Genomic DNA, 16,141 nt, shown 5'->3' on the forward strand with positions numbered 1-16,141 from the left:
ACAGAGACAATGGCTAGCTGAACGGCGATTCATGCCATCGCAATGGACAATGCGGCCAGTAATGGGGCCATCAACACCTGTTAATAGTGCGCTTAAGGACAGTTACAGAGATAGTCAGAGACGATCGACTGGTAATGGACCTTTTGTTTCCAACAATGGGGCCTCTAGTTCATGCTGGAGTTGTGGAGGCAAACACCCAGCCAGAGCTTGCAGGTATCAGCAATATACCTGCAGAAACTGCAACGTCAGCGGTCACTTGGCGCGTATGTGCAGGAAGCCTGCAGCCAGGTTGATGTACGAGGAGGACGGGCCCGATGTAAGCCCTACGAGGCCAAATGAATACTGGGGGAAATCACTGGAAGCTGAAATTCAGCGAGTTCATTTGGAGCACATATACACTTCATATATCAGGACGCCACCGATAATGACATCCCAGTATTAATGGAGCTGGACACGGGGGCCAGCCAGTCCCTGATGAGTATCAAACAGTTCGAAAGGTTGTGGGTGTCCAAGGCCAGGAGGCCAAAATTATCGCCGATTGACGCACAGCTACGGACATATACAAAGGAGATCATTCCGGTGCTAGGCAGCGCCACGGTAGTCGTGACCCACAAAGATTCGGAGAACAGGTCGCCACTCTGGATTGTCCCAGGGGACGGTCCCACGCTACTGGGGAGGAGTTGGCTTGCTGTCATGAACTGGAAATGGGGCGATGTCAATACAATTTTTTCTGTGGAGTGAGTATCATGCTCACGGGTCCTGGACAAATTTGACTCATTATTTCAACCCGGCATTGGCACTTTCATGGGGATCAAGGTAGTGATTCACATAAACCCGGACGCCAGGCCAGTACACCACAAGGCCAGAGCGGTGCCGTACATGATGCGGGAAAAGATAGAATGCGAATTGGACCACCTGCTGAGGGAAGGCATCATCTCGCCAGTCGAATTCAGTGACTGGGCGAGCCCGATTGTGCTGGTGCTCAAGGCGGATGGGTCGGTCAGGATATATGGCGATTACAAGGCCACCATCAATCGGGTGTCACTCCAAGACCAGTACCCGCTACCGAGAGTGGAGGACCTCTTTGCGACGCTATCCGGTGGCAAACATTTTTCAAAATTGGACCTGACCTCAGCTTACATGACCCAGGAGCTGGCGAGTGAATCGAAGAAGCTGACCACATTCAAGCACATCCTCAAGCACGGTAGAAAGTCTATGGCAATGTTCGCCGCCCATGATCTACCGGATGTCTTGGTCAGCGACAATGCCAGTGCTTCACAAGCACTGAATTCCAGGACTTCATGGCAGGCAATGGAATCAACCATGTCAGAACAGCACCGTTCAAGCCGGCCTCAAACGGCCAGGTGGAATGAGCAGTGCAGATAATCAAACGGGATGCTCAGAATCCAAGGGGGTTCCCTACAAAGCCGCTTATCACGCCTCCTGTTGGCCAATAGATCCCAACCACACTCGCTCACAGGGGTTCCACCCGCAGAGCTGCTAATGAAAAGGACGCTCAAAACCAGGTTATCCCTTATACACTCTACAATGAAAGAAATTGTTGAGAGCAGGCGTTAGTCACAATGTGAGGGCACGATGTATTGATGTCAATGACCCCGTTTTTGTCCTTAATTACGCTGCAGGGCCCAAATGGCTCGCAGGCACTGTGGTTGCCAAAGAGGGGAATAGGGTTTTGGTAGTTAAACTTACCAATGGACAAATCTGCCGCAAACACGTGGATCAAACTAAAAGGAGGTTCAACAACCCCATAGAAGAAGCAGAGGAAGAACACGACGTAGAGTTTATTCCACCACAGGTGACCGAACACAGGAACCAAGTGGAGGAGAGCCCAGTCACTGTGGGCAGTCCGGATAGGCCTGAGGCACCGCAAACAGCAGACACTCAGGCCAGCGCCCAACAACCAGTGCCCCAACTCAGGTGTTCTACAAGGGAGTGTAACCCACCAGAGAGACTCAACCTGTGATCCCAATAAGACTTTGGGGGGGATGTGATGTCATGTATTCAACAGTCATTGTAACCCATGTATAAGCTGACCTAAGTTGTACACCTTGAGAACATTGACCACAGGGGGCGAACTTGTGGGAGACACTCCTAACCTGGACTTTCAGGTATAAAAGGGGAAGCTCCACCCACCGTCTGTCTCTTGAGGTCTTGGCAATAAAGGTAACTGGTCACAGAATGATCTTCTCTCAAGTATGGGCCTCGTGTGCATTTATACTGTACAGCAAGCGCTCTACTCGGATCTCCTACATGGCAAGCGAGCCCAAGGTAGGCAGAGGAAATGTTTCAAGGACACCCTCAAAGTTGCCTTGATAAAGTGCAACATCCCCACCGACACCTGGGAGTCCCTGGCCAAAGACCGCCCTAAGTGGAGGAAGTGCGTCCGAGAGGGTGTTGAGCACCTCGAGTCTTTCGCTGATAGCATGCAGAAACCAAGCACAGGTAGCAGAAGGAGCGTAAGGCAAACCAGTCCCACCCTACCTTTTCTTCAATGATTGTTTGTCCCACCTGTGACAGCGACTGTGGTTCTCGTATTGGACTGTTGAGTCACCTAAGAACTCACTTTTAGAGTGGAAGCAAGTCTTCCTCGATTTCGAGGGACTGCTTATGATGATGAAATATTGGCCAGGGCACCAGGGATAACTCCCCTGCTTTTCTTCAAAATAGAGCCACAGGATCTTTCCCGTCCACCTGAGAGGGCAGACGGGGCCTCGGTTTAACATCTCATCCGAAAGACGGCACCTCTGACAGTGCAGCACCCCCTCAGCACTGCACTGGAGTGTCGGCCTGGATTTTTGTGCTCAGGTCCCTGGAGTGGGATTTGAACTCAGAACCTTCTGACTCAGAGGTGAGAGTGCTACCCACTGAGCCACAGGAAAATAATTGTCTAAATGGGATAGAGGAGCAGAGAGATCTGGGGGTACAGATACAACAATCACTAAAAGTAAAGATGAGGATTAATAAGGTCATAAAAAGAGCAAACCAAGCAGTAGGGTTAATTTCTAGCAGGATAGAATTGAAAAGCAGGGAAGTTGTGTTAAACCTGTATTGAACCTTGGTTAGAACTTGCACAGTCATGGTCTCCATATTATAAAAAAAGGTATTAGAGGCACAAGAGAAGGTGCAGACAAATATATACAAGGATAATATCAGAACTGTGTGGTTATACTGTACCTATCAGAGAAGATTGAACAGGCTGGGTCTCTTTTCTTTAGAAAAGAGGAGGCTAAGGGGCAACCTGATGAAGGTCTTCAAGATTTTGAAAGGGTTTGATAGGGCAGACGTGGAGAAGATGTTTCCACTTGTGGGGGAGACCCAAACGGGGGGGGCGGGGGCATAAATATAAGATAGTCACTAATAAATCCAATAGGGAATTCAGCAGAAACATCTTTTTTCCAGAAAATGGTTAGATTGTGGAACTTGGGAACAGGGAGTGGTTGAGGCGAATGGCAGAGATGCATTTAAGGGCATGTTAGAGAAGCACATGAGGGAGCAAGGCAAAGAAGGTTATGCTGATAGAGTGAGATGCAATAGGGTGGGAGGAGGCTTGTGTGGAGCACAAACACTGGCACAGACCCGTTGGGCTGAATGGCCTGTTTCTGTGCTGTATGTTCTGTGTAATAAGGAGGAAAAACAGTTTGCCAAACACTGCTCTTTGGGCCAAGGTGCTCCCATGTAAGTTGTTTCTCCGTCCTTCTGATGTACGTAGATTTAAAAATGTTTTTCTAAAGCTGACAGACGTTGTGAATTTTTTCCATCCTGTTGGAATTTTCTTTCCCACAATAAACAGTGTGAGTTTCATAAGATATTCCCTCCAATCCCGTTAGTGCACATCACTCTGATCCTGCGTACGGCCGATGAGAACCAAGCCAGATTGCTTTTCTCTGGATTTATTTTCAGAGATCCTGAATCTTTATTCGGTACTGTTAGTGTGAAGGATGTCAGTCTGCAGAACATCATTTGCACTTTTTACAACCTGTCTTGGCATCAAGAACAGCATGGTTAGATTCAGAGTACAGCTCCCTCTGCTCAGCCCCCACTATTAACCCCCAATCCAAGACATGAGCACAAAATCTAGGCAGTGCAGAGCAGTGCTGAGGGAGTGTAGCATTGTCATAAGCGCCGTCTTCCGGATGAGATGATAAACCGAGACTTTGTCTGCCTGTTCCAGTTAACCCAATAGCAAGGGAGTTCTGCCCGGTGCCCTGGCCAATATTCATTCCAACATTTCAACACAAATAGGTTTATCCAATCATTCATTTGTTTGCTGTCAACAACGGAGACTGCACTTCAAAGTCATCATCATCATAGGCAGTCCCTCGGCATCGAGGAAGACTTGCTTCCACACCTGAGGTGAGTTCTTTGGTGGCTGAACAGTCCAATACGAGAGCCACAGACTCTGTCACAGGTGAGACAGTTAGTCGTTGAGGGAAGGGGTGGGTGGGACTGGTTTGCCGCACGCTCTTTCCGCTGCCTGTGCTTGATTTCTGCATGCTCTCGGCATTGAAACTCGAGGTGCTCAGCGCCCTCCCGGATGCACTTCCTCCACTTAGGGCTGTCTTGGGCCAGGGACTCCCAGGTGTCAGTGGGGATGTTGCACTTTTTCAGGGAGGCTTTGATGGTGTCCTTGTAGCGTTTCCGCTGCCCACCTTTGGCTCGTTTGCCATGAAGGAGCTCCGAGTAGAGCACTTGCTTTGGGAGTCTCGAACGACGTGGCCTGCCCAGCGGAGCTGATCGAGTGTGGTCAGTGCTTCAATGCTGGGGATGTTAGCCTAAATGAGGACGCTGATGTTGGTACATCTGTCCTCCCAGGGGATTTGTAGGATCTTGCGGAGACATCGTTGGTGATATTTCTCCAGCAACTTGAGGTGTCTACTGTACATGGTCCATGTTTCTGAGCCATACAGGAGGGCAGGTATTACTACAGCCCTGTGGACCATGAGCTTGGTGGCAATTTTGGGGGCCTGGACTTCAAACACTCTTTTACTCAGGCGGCCAAAGGCTGCACTGGCGCACTGGAGGCGGTGTTGGATCTCGTCGTCGATGCCTGCTCTTGTTGATAGGAGGCTCCCGAGATAAGGGAAATGGTCCACGTTGTCCAGTGTCGTGCCGTGGATCTTGATGACTGGGGGGGCAGTGCTGTGCGGCGAGGACAGGCTGGTGGAGGACCTTTGACTTACCAATATTTAGCGTAAAGCCCATGCTTTCGTACGCCTCAGTAAATACGTTGACTATGTCCTGGAGTTCAGCCTCTGTATGTGTGCAGATGCAGGCGTCGTCCATGTACTGTAGCTCGATGACATAGGTTGGGGTGGTCTTGGATCTGACCTGGAGACAGCGAAGGTTAAATAGGTTTCCACTGGTTCTGTAATTTAGTTCCACTCCAGCGGGGAGCTTGTTGACTGTGAGGTGGAGCATGGCAGCAAAGAAGATTGAGAAGAGGGTTGGGGCGATGACGCAGCCCTGTTTGACCCCGGTCCGGACGTGGATTGGGTCTGTGGTGGATTCGTTGGTAAGGACTGCGTATGCCCCAACACTCAATGCAACTGATGAGGCCAAGGAAGGTTTTTACACCAACCTCGAAAAACCCCTGTCCTGCATCCCCATGGGCGACAAACTGATCCTCCTCGGTGACTTCAACGCCAGGGTTGGCAAGGACACAGACCTCTGGGGGGGCGTGATTGGCAGAGAGAGGGTAGGGAAAGCCAACTCCAGTGGTACCCTACTCCTGATAAAATGTCTAGATCACGAACTTGTCGTCACCAACACCTTGTTCCGCCAGAGAAACAAATACAAGGCATCGTGGCAACACTCTCGCTCCAAGCACTGGCACCTGCTCGACTACCTCATCGTCTGAGCCAGGGATTGCAAGGATGTACGCATCATCCGCGCCATGACAGGAGCCGACGACTGCTGGACGGATCACTGCCTAATCCGATCCATCATCGACTTCAAAGTAATCCATTGGTTGTCAGGCACTTTGGGACATCCCGATGATGTAAAAAGAGCAATCTTAAATGCGAGTCCCCTTCTTTCTCAGAGCAGTGCTCCTGTAGCACCATCCTCACGCCCGAGTAAGGCCACGGTAATACAACTCCACCTAGTAGACTACTGCTCCACCTGGTGGACTACTGTGGTAATGTAGCTGCTCATGTATATAATAAAAGCATCACGTGACAAGGTCACCTGACAAGTTCCTGTAGAGCTATCTTGTATGTGTATGTTTGAGATGTCATAAAGAATATGTCATGTTGGTGACGTAGGATCAGATTTCTGCATTCCCTAGCTGAAATTTTTGTTGGTGGATGATTCAGCCAACCAACAGAAAGACTTTGAGAGGTTCTTTGTTTTGCAGCACAGCTAAAAATCCAAGGTAAATTTCAAACACACCGTTGACATTGCCAGAGTCCAGATGGCTGCGCCTATGGGTATAATAGGGTGAGTTCCATCGTGAGCGAGAGACTTTCGGAGCATATGTGGAGCGGCTAGAAATGTTTTTCACCGCAAATTGTATCGTTGAAACCCCCGATGATGAAAACCGTAACCCAGTGGTGTTAGAAAGAAAACGGCTATATTCCTGACTGAAGCAGGCCCCGAGGTGTATGAAACCCTGAAAATGTTGCTTGTTCCCGTCAAGCCAAATGACAAGCCACTGACAGAGATTCTAAGCAAGTTAGAACAGCACTACAGTCCTGAGTCCCTGGAAATTGCTGAAAGTTATCGTTTTGGAATACGGAATCAATTCATTGATGAGAGTCTCAGTGAGTACATTGTAGCTTTAAAAAAGCTATCCATTCACTGTCATTTCAGAAACTTTCAGGACCGAGCACTGCGTGATCGCTTTGTTTGTGAGTTGAAAAATGAAGCAATCCGAAGAAAGTTGTTGACAACCCTAACTTGACTTTTGATTAAACATGTCAGATAGCTATGTCGATAGATATGGCCGACCAATAATCCCGAGAATTTTGCACCATTTCCAGTCATCAGACAACCGAGGTGAATTGAGCCTGCAGGTTAGAAGTAAAAGGCAGATAGGTCCCAAGGCTTCAGCAACTGGCCAAGGTAACAGTAAATTGAAGTCATGCTATCGGTGTCTGGGACAACACATTACTCAAAATTGTCCAAATGTGAAGGCAGAGTGTTCCTTCTGCAAGACAACAGGGCATCTTGTGAAGGCATGCCACTGAAGAGTAAACTGATGTTCAAGGCTAGAAGTAGCAATCACAGAGACTACATAGCATTGAAGAGAAACAACAGGATGTTGAGGTTCTGGAGATACACGTCATCAGGAGCACTAAGGTACCCAACAACAATTCGTGATGTATCATCATCCAAGTAGACATTGCAGGAACCAGGACACCCATGGAAATCGACATTGGTGCATCCGTGAGCGTAGTACATGGAATCACTATATCTCGACAAGTTGAGTGATTTTCCACGGGAGAAGTCAAAGATAGAGCTACGAGGCTACTCAGGAGAGTAAATCCCTGTGGTAGGACGTGTCACTGTATGGTGAAATACAAGGAGCAGTTTCAGAGCTTGCCTCTCACAGCAGTGTCAGGAGTCAAGCTTACCTTAATAGGTAGAAATTGGTTGGGATCACTGAAGCTGGATTGGAATGAGATTTTTTGTATAGAAATGAGATTTGCGTCGAAGGATGACATCATCAAGCAATATCCAAAGGTGTTCCGTGAAACAGACAATCCGATCCAAGATTTCAAGGCGAGTGTCAGAGTACAGAAGGACGCAAGACCAGTTTACTGCAAGCCACATCCCATACCATATGCAATCAAGGAGAAAGTTGAGCGAGGACTCAAAAGACTAGAAACTGAGAACATTATCTCTAAGGTCGATCTAAGTAATTGGGCTACACCAATTGTTGTTGCACCTAAGTCTCGAGTGTCGTCGACGAGAGCATGCAGAAAACAAGCGCGGGCAGCGGAAGGAGCGTGCGGCAAACCAGACTCCCCACCCACCCTTTCCTTCAACCATTGTCTGTCCCACCTGTGACAGAGACTGTAATTCCCGTATTGGACTGTTCAGTCACCTAAGAACTCACTTTTCGAGTGAAAGCAAATATTCCTCGATTTCGAGGGACTGCCTATGATGATGATGACCTAAGTCAGATGGTAATGCTGATGCTATATCCAAGTTGGCATCCTCATCACAAGCTGCACCCAATAGGGAAGAAGTGTTCTATTTTTCATACATTGATGAGCTGCCAGTCACAGCTGAAGAGATTGGTACAGCAACCAAACGTGACACAGTTATGTCAAAGGTGTATAATTACATAGCAAATGGCTGACCAAACAGGTATCAGAGAAAGATATTCATCCATGCTTTTTTCGTAGGAATGAATTATCAATGGATAAAGATTATATCATGTGTGGTGCAAGAATACTTATTCCAAATAAGTTTGGGTCCAAATTGTTAGGAGATCTTCATGACCAGCACCTGGGAATGTGCTTGACAGTTATTTATGGTGGCCAGGTTTAAAGATATAGGGCTACAACCTCCACTTTTTTTGCATGCTTAACGCCCACTTAACGCCCATTTTACTGCTGAAATGATGTCTAACACCCAGATATCAACCATTTAGCCACAAAATGGAAACTGACGACCATTTTTCATAAAACTTATTGGCGAGCGTTACTTTCCCCATGTGCTTAACGCTGGGAAAAAAATATTACCACCCGGCCACTTTTTTGGGGCAGAATCATCAGAATGGACAAAATCAACACCCATACTATCGACCAGCGTTACTTTCCGCACTGATTTGACGCCGAGATTCAATAATACTGCCCGCCCACTTTTTTTGTCGTAAAGTGAATATTTACCGAAACTAGTGGCCATGTGATCGCCCAGCATCACTTTCACCACCTCGCACACATATTGCCCACAATATCGCCTGCTGAAAAAAACACCCAGAAAAAGTGGAACTAACCAGAACTAATCACAGCGTTATGGACGCCATGTTCTACATCACATGTTGCATCCTTTAAAAGGCCGCTGTGCTTCAACCTCGGGGAAGTTCGGATGTACTCTGGAAGTCATTGGAGTTGATGTGAACATCTCTACAATCATCTTGACTACACTGTGACTGATTGGAATTGATGAGGTGTCTTCATCGAGACATTCATTGTTTTTGACCAATCGGTTGAAAACCAAGAGCTACTGCAATGGGGCCTGTCCTTTCTCACCCTCTCTTGATGACCAATTACATGCAGCAGACTTGAGGTCGCCGAAGGTACGCTCCACAGCATTATGTGCCCACTGTAAGACGTGTCAGACTGATGAGGACGACCAGACATTACACCCCCTGCAAGTAAAGGGAGAAGCATTCTTACCTCGACTTGCCCGACACCACCTGCCTTTGGCGACTGCGCTTCCACAAAGAAATATGCCAGCTGATAAGAGGAGATCTGCAGCCTGCCAGCACCATCAGTACTGCACTGTCTGTCGAGGTCAAAGTCACTGCGACACTGACATTCCGCGCCTCAGGTTCTTTTCAGGCCACAGCTGGCGACATTTTCGGACTTTCTCAGCCTGTCGCACATCGCTGCATTAGACAGGTCACTGAAGCCCTGTACGTACGCAGGAGGGACTTGATCAGCTTCCCTATGACCAGGGAGGCACAGAGTGAGAGGACGCTAGGATTCTCCAAAATTGCAAACTTCCCCAAGGTGTAGGGAGCAATAGACTGTACGCACATCGCGATGCGGGCACCTTTTCAGGATGCTGAGGTTTTCAGGAACTGCAAAGGATTCCACTCCCTGAATGTTCAACTGGTTGTCGACCACTTCAAATTATACTGGCAGTGAATGCTCAATTTCCGGGCAGCATCCATGATGCTCACATCCTGCGTGAGAGCAATGTATCTGACTTGTTCAACAATCATCCACAAGGTCAATGCTGGATTCTTGGTGACAAAGGATATGGCCTCGCCACCTGGCTGATGACCCCCCTGCGTGACAATGAGAGCCACAGAGCCACTCGCAATATCGTGGAGAAAACCATTGGAGTGTTTAAGCAGCACTTTAGATGCCTGGACCACTCAGGAGGCGAGCTCCAATACCACCCTGAGCAGGTAGTTCAATTCGTGGCGGTGTGCTCCATACTGCACAACTTGGCTATCAGGAGGGGACAAGAATTGCCTGAAGAGTCTGACAGTCCACCTCACCAGAGAGAGGAAGAGGAGGACGAGGAAGCAGATGCTGACATCTGCCCAGACAATCAGGCTGACGCTGAAGCCATGCCCCCGCCCCCCTGTAGACCGCATGAAAGAGCCCGTGGTGGCATGATTGCTGCAAGAGCCTTAGATCAGGAGCTCATCAATGATCGCTTTGCCACCCTCCGACCCCCTCCATCGTTCCCAGACCTCACACCATTCTCCAAGCGCAATGGGCAGGCAGTGGATGAGCTGACCGGTCTCTTCCAGTGCTGTTTTACAAATAGCCACAAGGAGACGTGCAAGAGCAGCCTGATGCTGGTTGGTTCATCGGCTTTGCTCCAACATTGTCAATTATTTCTCATTTGTGTTTCTTTACCAAATTAATAATTCAACATGTTTTTTGCTCTTCTTATAAAGCCTTTTCTGGAATAATTTTTACCGTTTGTCGGGTGGTGGCACTTTTTAGCTCTGAGTCAGCAGGTCCTTGATTCAAGTCCCATTCCAGGGACTGGAGCACAAAATCTAGGCTGACACACCAGTGCAGTGCTGAGGGAGGGCTGCACTATCAGAGGTGCCGTCTTTCAGGTGAGACGTTAAACCGCCCCGTCTGCTCTCTCAGGTGGACGTAAAAGATACCATGGCACTATTTCGAAGAAGAGCAGGGGAGTTATTCCCGATGTCCTGGCCAATATTTATCCCTCAATCAACATCACTAAAACACATTATCTATTCATTTATTTAATTGCTGTTTGTGGGAGCTTGCTGTGCGCGAATTGGCTGCTGTGTTTCCTACATTACAACAGTGACTACACTTCAAAAGTACTTAATTGGCTGTAAAGTGCTTTGGGACATCCTGAGGTTGTGAAAGGTGCTATATAAATGAAAGTTCTTTCTTTCCGTGTGTGTGGATATTTATCTCTCTCTCCCTCTCAGTCCAGATCCCCCAGAGGCCTGCTGCATTCTCTCTGCCAGTGCCTGGTAATGCCCTAGTCTCGGTGCTGTGGTGATGCGAACCATGCTGAGAATCCTTTTCTCGGTGTGCCAGCGATGCCCACATCCGGAGAATAACTTTTTAAAACCCAACTTGTTTCACACGGCACCTTTTGTCTAGTGGCTCTGAACAACATGCATTTATATAGCGCCTTTAATGGAGAAGGTCACAAGTTAGACACAACAACAACAACTTGCATTTATATAGTGCCTTTAGCGTAGTAAAACTTCCCAAGGCTCTTCACAGGAGTGTCATAAAACAGAATTTGACACCGAGCCATATGAGAAGATATTGGGACAGGTGACCAAAAGATTGGACAAAGAGGTAGGTTTTAAGGAGCATCTTAAAGGAGGTAGAGAGGCGGTTGGGAGGACCCAAACTACATCTTGAATTGTCGAAGATGCCTGTGTGCTTGGATTTTTTTAACGTGTGGTGACCGTTGTACACCAGCCACCACACGGGCTTGACAGAGCTAGGTCTTGGTCCAGTAGCAAAGATTAACCAAGACGACTGGAGACCAGCTCTGCTGCACGGACCTAGTGCACACACACACATCACAGTGTGGGCTGGTCCTGGACCCTCACTTCTTCTGGGTCCCGAACTCACGCCTCACGTCGCTCTACAATCTCTCGCCGCTTCTGCTGTACCTGCCCACGCTCCTCAATCAACATCACTAAAACGCATTAGCTGGTCATTATCTGTTTGTTGTGCGCAAATTGGCTGCCGCGTTTCCCACATTACAACAGTGACTACACTCCAAAAAGTACTTCATTGTCTGTAAAGCGCGTTGAGATGTCTGGTGGTCGTGAAAGGCGCTATATCAATGCAAGTCTTTCTTTCGTTTTTATTTTACATCCACCTGAGAGAGAAGTTTAACGTCTCATCCGAAAGACGGACCAGATAATGTGTTTTTGTGATGTTGATTGAGGGATAAATATTGGCCAGGACACCGGGAATAACTCCCCTGCTGTTCTTCGGAATAGTGCCATGGGATCTTTCATGTTCACCTGAGAGAGCAGTCGGGGCCTCAGTTTAATGTCTCATCTGAAAGATGGCACCTCCGGCAGTGCAGCATTCCCTCAGCACTGCACTGGAGTGTCGGCCTAGATTTATGAGCTCTAGTCTCTGGAATGGGACTTGAACCCACAACCTTCGGACATCAGAGGCAAGTGTGCGACCCATTGAGCCACAGCTGACAAGTAAAAGCATGGAAGTCTCCCCAGGTGTCCTGGCCAATATTTATCCCTCAACCAACATCACTTAAAAAAACCCCAGACTATCTGGTCATTATCAAGCCGGCACCTCCGACAGTGTAGCACTCCCTCAGCCCTGCACCGGAGTGTCAGCCTAGATTTGTGTGTTGAAGTCCCTGAACCTGCGACCTCCTGACTCAGAGGCCAGAGTGCTGCCCACTGAGGCACAGCTGACAGTATTCTGTGAGACCAGAGCCCGCATTCTTCGCCAAAAAGCTCCCAGCCCAGCCTTGCGACCCGAAGCCTGCGTGCAGCTCGAACTGCTGACAGTTCCCCCTTGCTGCAGAGAGGAGGGCGGATTGTCCCAGCCCTTGCCAGAGCTACTGCGGACGGAGTGTGTGGAGACCGGAGCCCATCTCCCCCCTTCTCCCCCAGCAATGGGCAACAATCATTGAGATGCTTTGCCAAACCAGTCTGTCTGGCCCCACCGGTGCAGAGAGCGAGTGTGGGCCAATTCCTGTTTGTAAATACAAAGGGAACATAGAAACTGAAAGAATCGCCTCCCCCCCCCCCCCGCCAAAGAAGCCAAAGATTTTCAGAATTAAACTACAAGTTATTTCACACGTACTCTAGAAGTTGTATAACCACCCCCCTGTAAAATGATGTAACTGTGTGTGTACTTTTTAATACTTTTACCAGTATGTGTTGCAGTGGAAACTTGGGTCAGGGCTGTGTGTGTGTGTGTGTGAAAACAGCCTCGTACACACACACACAGACACACTCACTCACTTCCTTCCTGCCTGTACACCAGCAGCAGTCAGACAAGACAGACACACTCGGCGCTGCTCACCGACCAGTCAGCAGAGCCACACAGCTCGGAGAAGGTCACAGCTCAAGCGAGGCACCCGCCGGGCGAGTGGAGGGGATACTCACACTGGGGGTGCAGCTCAGCGAGATCTAACGGCGACAGTGAGAGGCAGCGAGCCTGCAAGTGATCTCGATTCCAACTCTCTCTCTCTCTCTCCGAACCCAACTTGTGCAGTTTTTTGAGGGGGTTATTGTTGGGCTCTGACTGTGCAGTGAGAATTCGATGTGCTTTTAACCTCCCCCGATCGACTGCATTTGGGGGTGACTTTTTATTGGACGGGACAGCTGATACAACATCTGGATACGAACACACACACACACACACACACACACACACGGTGCATCTCCCTCCATCCCAGAACTGGATCCGGATTGTAACTGCAAAGATTTCTACTGAACATTTTTTTCCCCCAAAAAACTTGGCCAAGTTTGTAGACCAGGAACCTGCAACTGTGTTGTGTGTGTGTGTGTGTGTGTGTGGGGGGTTTAATTGACAACTTGAAGCCCCCCCCCCGCCCCCCCCATCACAATGTGTTGGCATTGAACCGGCCACGATACGCTGGCATCACCGCACAGATCGGCAGTCACATCGCCGGGGCAGACGGAGCAGAAAGGAGGAGGGCAAGGAGGAGAATGAGAGTCTCCTGCATCTTTCCAGCTGCCACGCGAATTTCCGAAGCCTCCGCGCCACTTTAATAGGGAACGCTGAGCGGACCCCCACAAATCCGCACTCCCGCCTTCTCCGCTGCGGATTCACAGTCGACTTGTTTCCCCGAGTCTCTCTCTCTCTCTCTCACACACCCGGAACCTCGGAGGGACAATGCTTTGAATACACCCCGCGGATTTGCCTGTGTGTGACGTTGTTGGGAATGCGCGGACGGGTTCGGTAGAGCGGGCAGGTGTTGCAGCTTCCTGGGAAGTTGGAGGGGACGGGAGCCAGTGAGCTCGCGGGCTGGATGCCAGTCCCCGCCTATCGCCCCCGGCCCGCCCACCCCCTCCTCCACCGCCGGCCCCGGATGCTATGGCCGCTTGCACCTTGAGCAGCCTGTGCGCGATGAGTAACGATGTCAAGGGCAGCTGCCCCCCCGGGAGCAGTCGGCCCGCCCTCACGGTGCCCGAGCGCCACGTCTCCCGCTGCCACGTGCGCCTAACGGCGGGGGGTGCCGGCGGCGGCGGGCGGGGGCTCCGGGGGGCCCGCTCCAGCGAGGACCTGCGGCCTGGGGCAGCGGCCCCTCACCTCGCCGCCGACTGCGGGGAGGCTGACCGGCTCGGGTGGCACGCCCGCGCCCTGCAGCCCGACAGGGAGCCGCGCAACTCCGAGGTGGACCGGAAGATCGGGATCTTCGAGGCGGCTTGGGCCGGCCCTCCCGCAGCCGAGCGCCGATTCCGCCGGCCTTCCCGGACGGACGAGGACGCCGCCGGTGGAGGGGCGGAGCTCGGCGGGCCAGGTACAGCGGAGCGGGGACGGCCGGGAGCGAGGCTGGAGCCGCGGTGGGACCCGGCAGCGAACAGCGGGTCCCACCCCAGCCGGGATGAGTGGCCTTGCCGAGGGTTGGCCCGGCACTGTAGCACCGGGGACTGGAGCGCCCAAGCCGGGCCGGCTGGGCTGAGGACCCCTTCCCCAGCCCGGCCCGGCTCCCCTTGCCTGTCGCCGCCCTCCGGGGTGGAGATTCCCCACGTCATCGTGACGGAGCACGGGAGGGACGGTCACCAGGACAACGCCGACGACATCGGCAACCCCAACGGGCCCCGGCCGTTCCTCCGCAAGCTCTCCTCCTCCTCGGCCTCCTCCGCCGGCTTCTCCTCCTCCTGGGACGAGTCGGAGGAGGACATCTCAAGTGACCCCGACAGGGGGAGCGAGGTCAGCTCGGCCTTCCTGCAGACTCTGGACCACCAGCCCAGGCCGAAAGTGGTGAGTACAAACCATCCTCTCTCTCTCTCTCTCTCACTCTTTCTCGCGCGCTCATGGTTGGCGCGGTCCGCGAAGGATTAAACGGCAGGAAGTGACCCAGGGCCCCGCGGTTGCCTGGTGAGGGGGGGGCGTGTGGGGCGGATGGAAGAGGCCAACAAACCCCCCCCCCCCCCACCTGACGGCTCCTGGTTTGGTGTTGTGTGGGGAGAGGGGGACTGTGTGGTGGGGGGTGGGGCGAGCTCCACAGTGACTTGTGCCCACAGGGTGGAGGACCCCCAGAGGCAGGTCACCCAGAACCTCTGCCCATTGCAGGTGGGTGTCCATCGCCTCCGACAGTGTGGAGCACCAACACCAGTATGGTCCTGTTAGGCTGAATGGCCTGTTTCTGGCACAGACTGCAACAGGGTCACTGGTCATAACAATGATGTGAAATCACTGATGCAATATATATTCCCCTTAGAGCAGAGAAGGTTAAGAGGAGATTTGAAAGAGGTGTTCAATATCATGAAGGGTTTCTTAGAGTAAATAAAGAGAGATTGTTTCCAGTGGCAGAAGGGCCGGTAACCAGAAGGCACAGACTTAAGGTGATTGGCAAAAGAACCAGAGGCAATATGAGGATTTTTTTTCCCCGCAACAAGTTGTTACGATTTGGAATGCATTGCCTGAAAGGGCAGTGGGAGCAGATTCAGTAGTAACTTTCAAAAGGCAATTGGACAAATATTTGAAAAGAAAACTTTTGCAGGGCTATGGGGAAAGAGTGGAGTTCCACTGCAGAGACTTGAGACTAGACTGACACTCCAGTGCCATCTTTTGGATGAGCCATTAAACCAAGGTCCCTTCTGCTCCTTAAGTGGACATAAAAGATCCCATGGTACTATTTTGCAGAGGAGCAGGAGAGTTCTCCCTGGTGTCCTGGCCAATATTTATCCCTCAAACAACATTAAAAATAAAACAGATTATCTGGTCACTAGCACATTGCTGTTTAC

General features: G+C 50.6%; 1 protein-coding gene across 1 annotated transcript in view; it reads left to right on the top strand.

Moving 5' to 3' along the window:
• Positions 1–14,264: 14,264 nt before the first annotated feature.
• Positions 14,265–16,141, top strand: part of LOC139266672 (inositol-trisphosphate 3-kinase B-like) — a 123,079-nt gene continuing 121,202 nt past the window's right edge. The window contains exon 1 of the mRNA XM_070884261.1: positions 14,265–15,155. Coding sequence (XP_070740362.1) covers positions 14,265–15,155 — 891 coding nt within the window. The remainder of the gene's footprint in view (positions 15,156–16,141) is intronic.

The sequence above is a fragment of the Pristiophorus japonicus genome, chromosome 7 (assembly GCF_044704955.1).
Source record: "Pristiophorus japonicus isolate sPriJap1 chromosome 7, sPriJap1.hap1, whole genome shotgun sequence".
In the NCBI taxonomy this organism is placed as follows: domain Eukaryota; kingdom Metazoa; phylum Chordata; class Chondrichthyes; family Pristiophoridae; genus Pristiophorus; species Pristiophorus japonicus.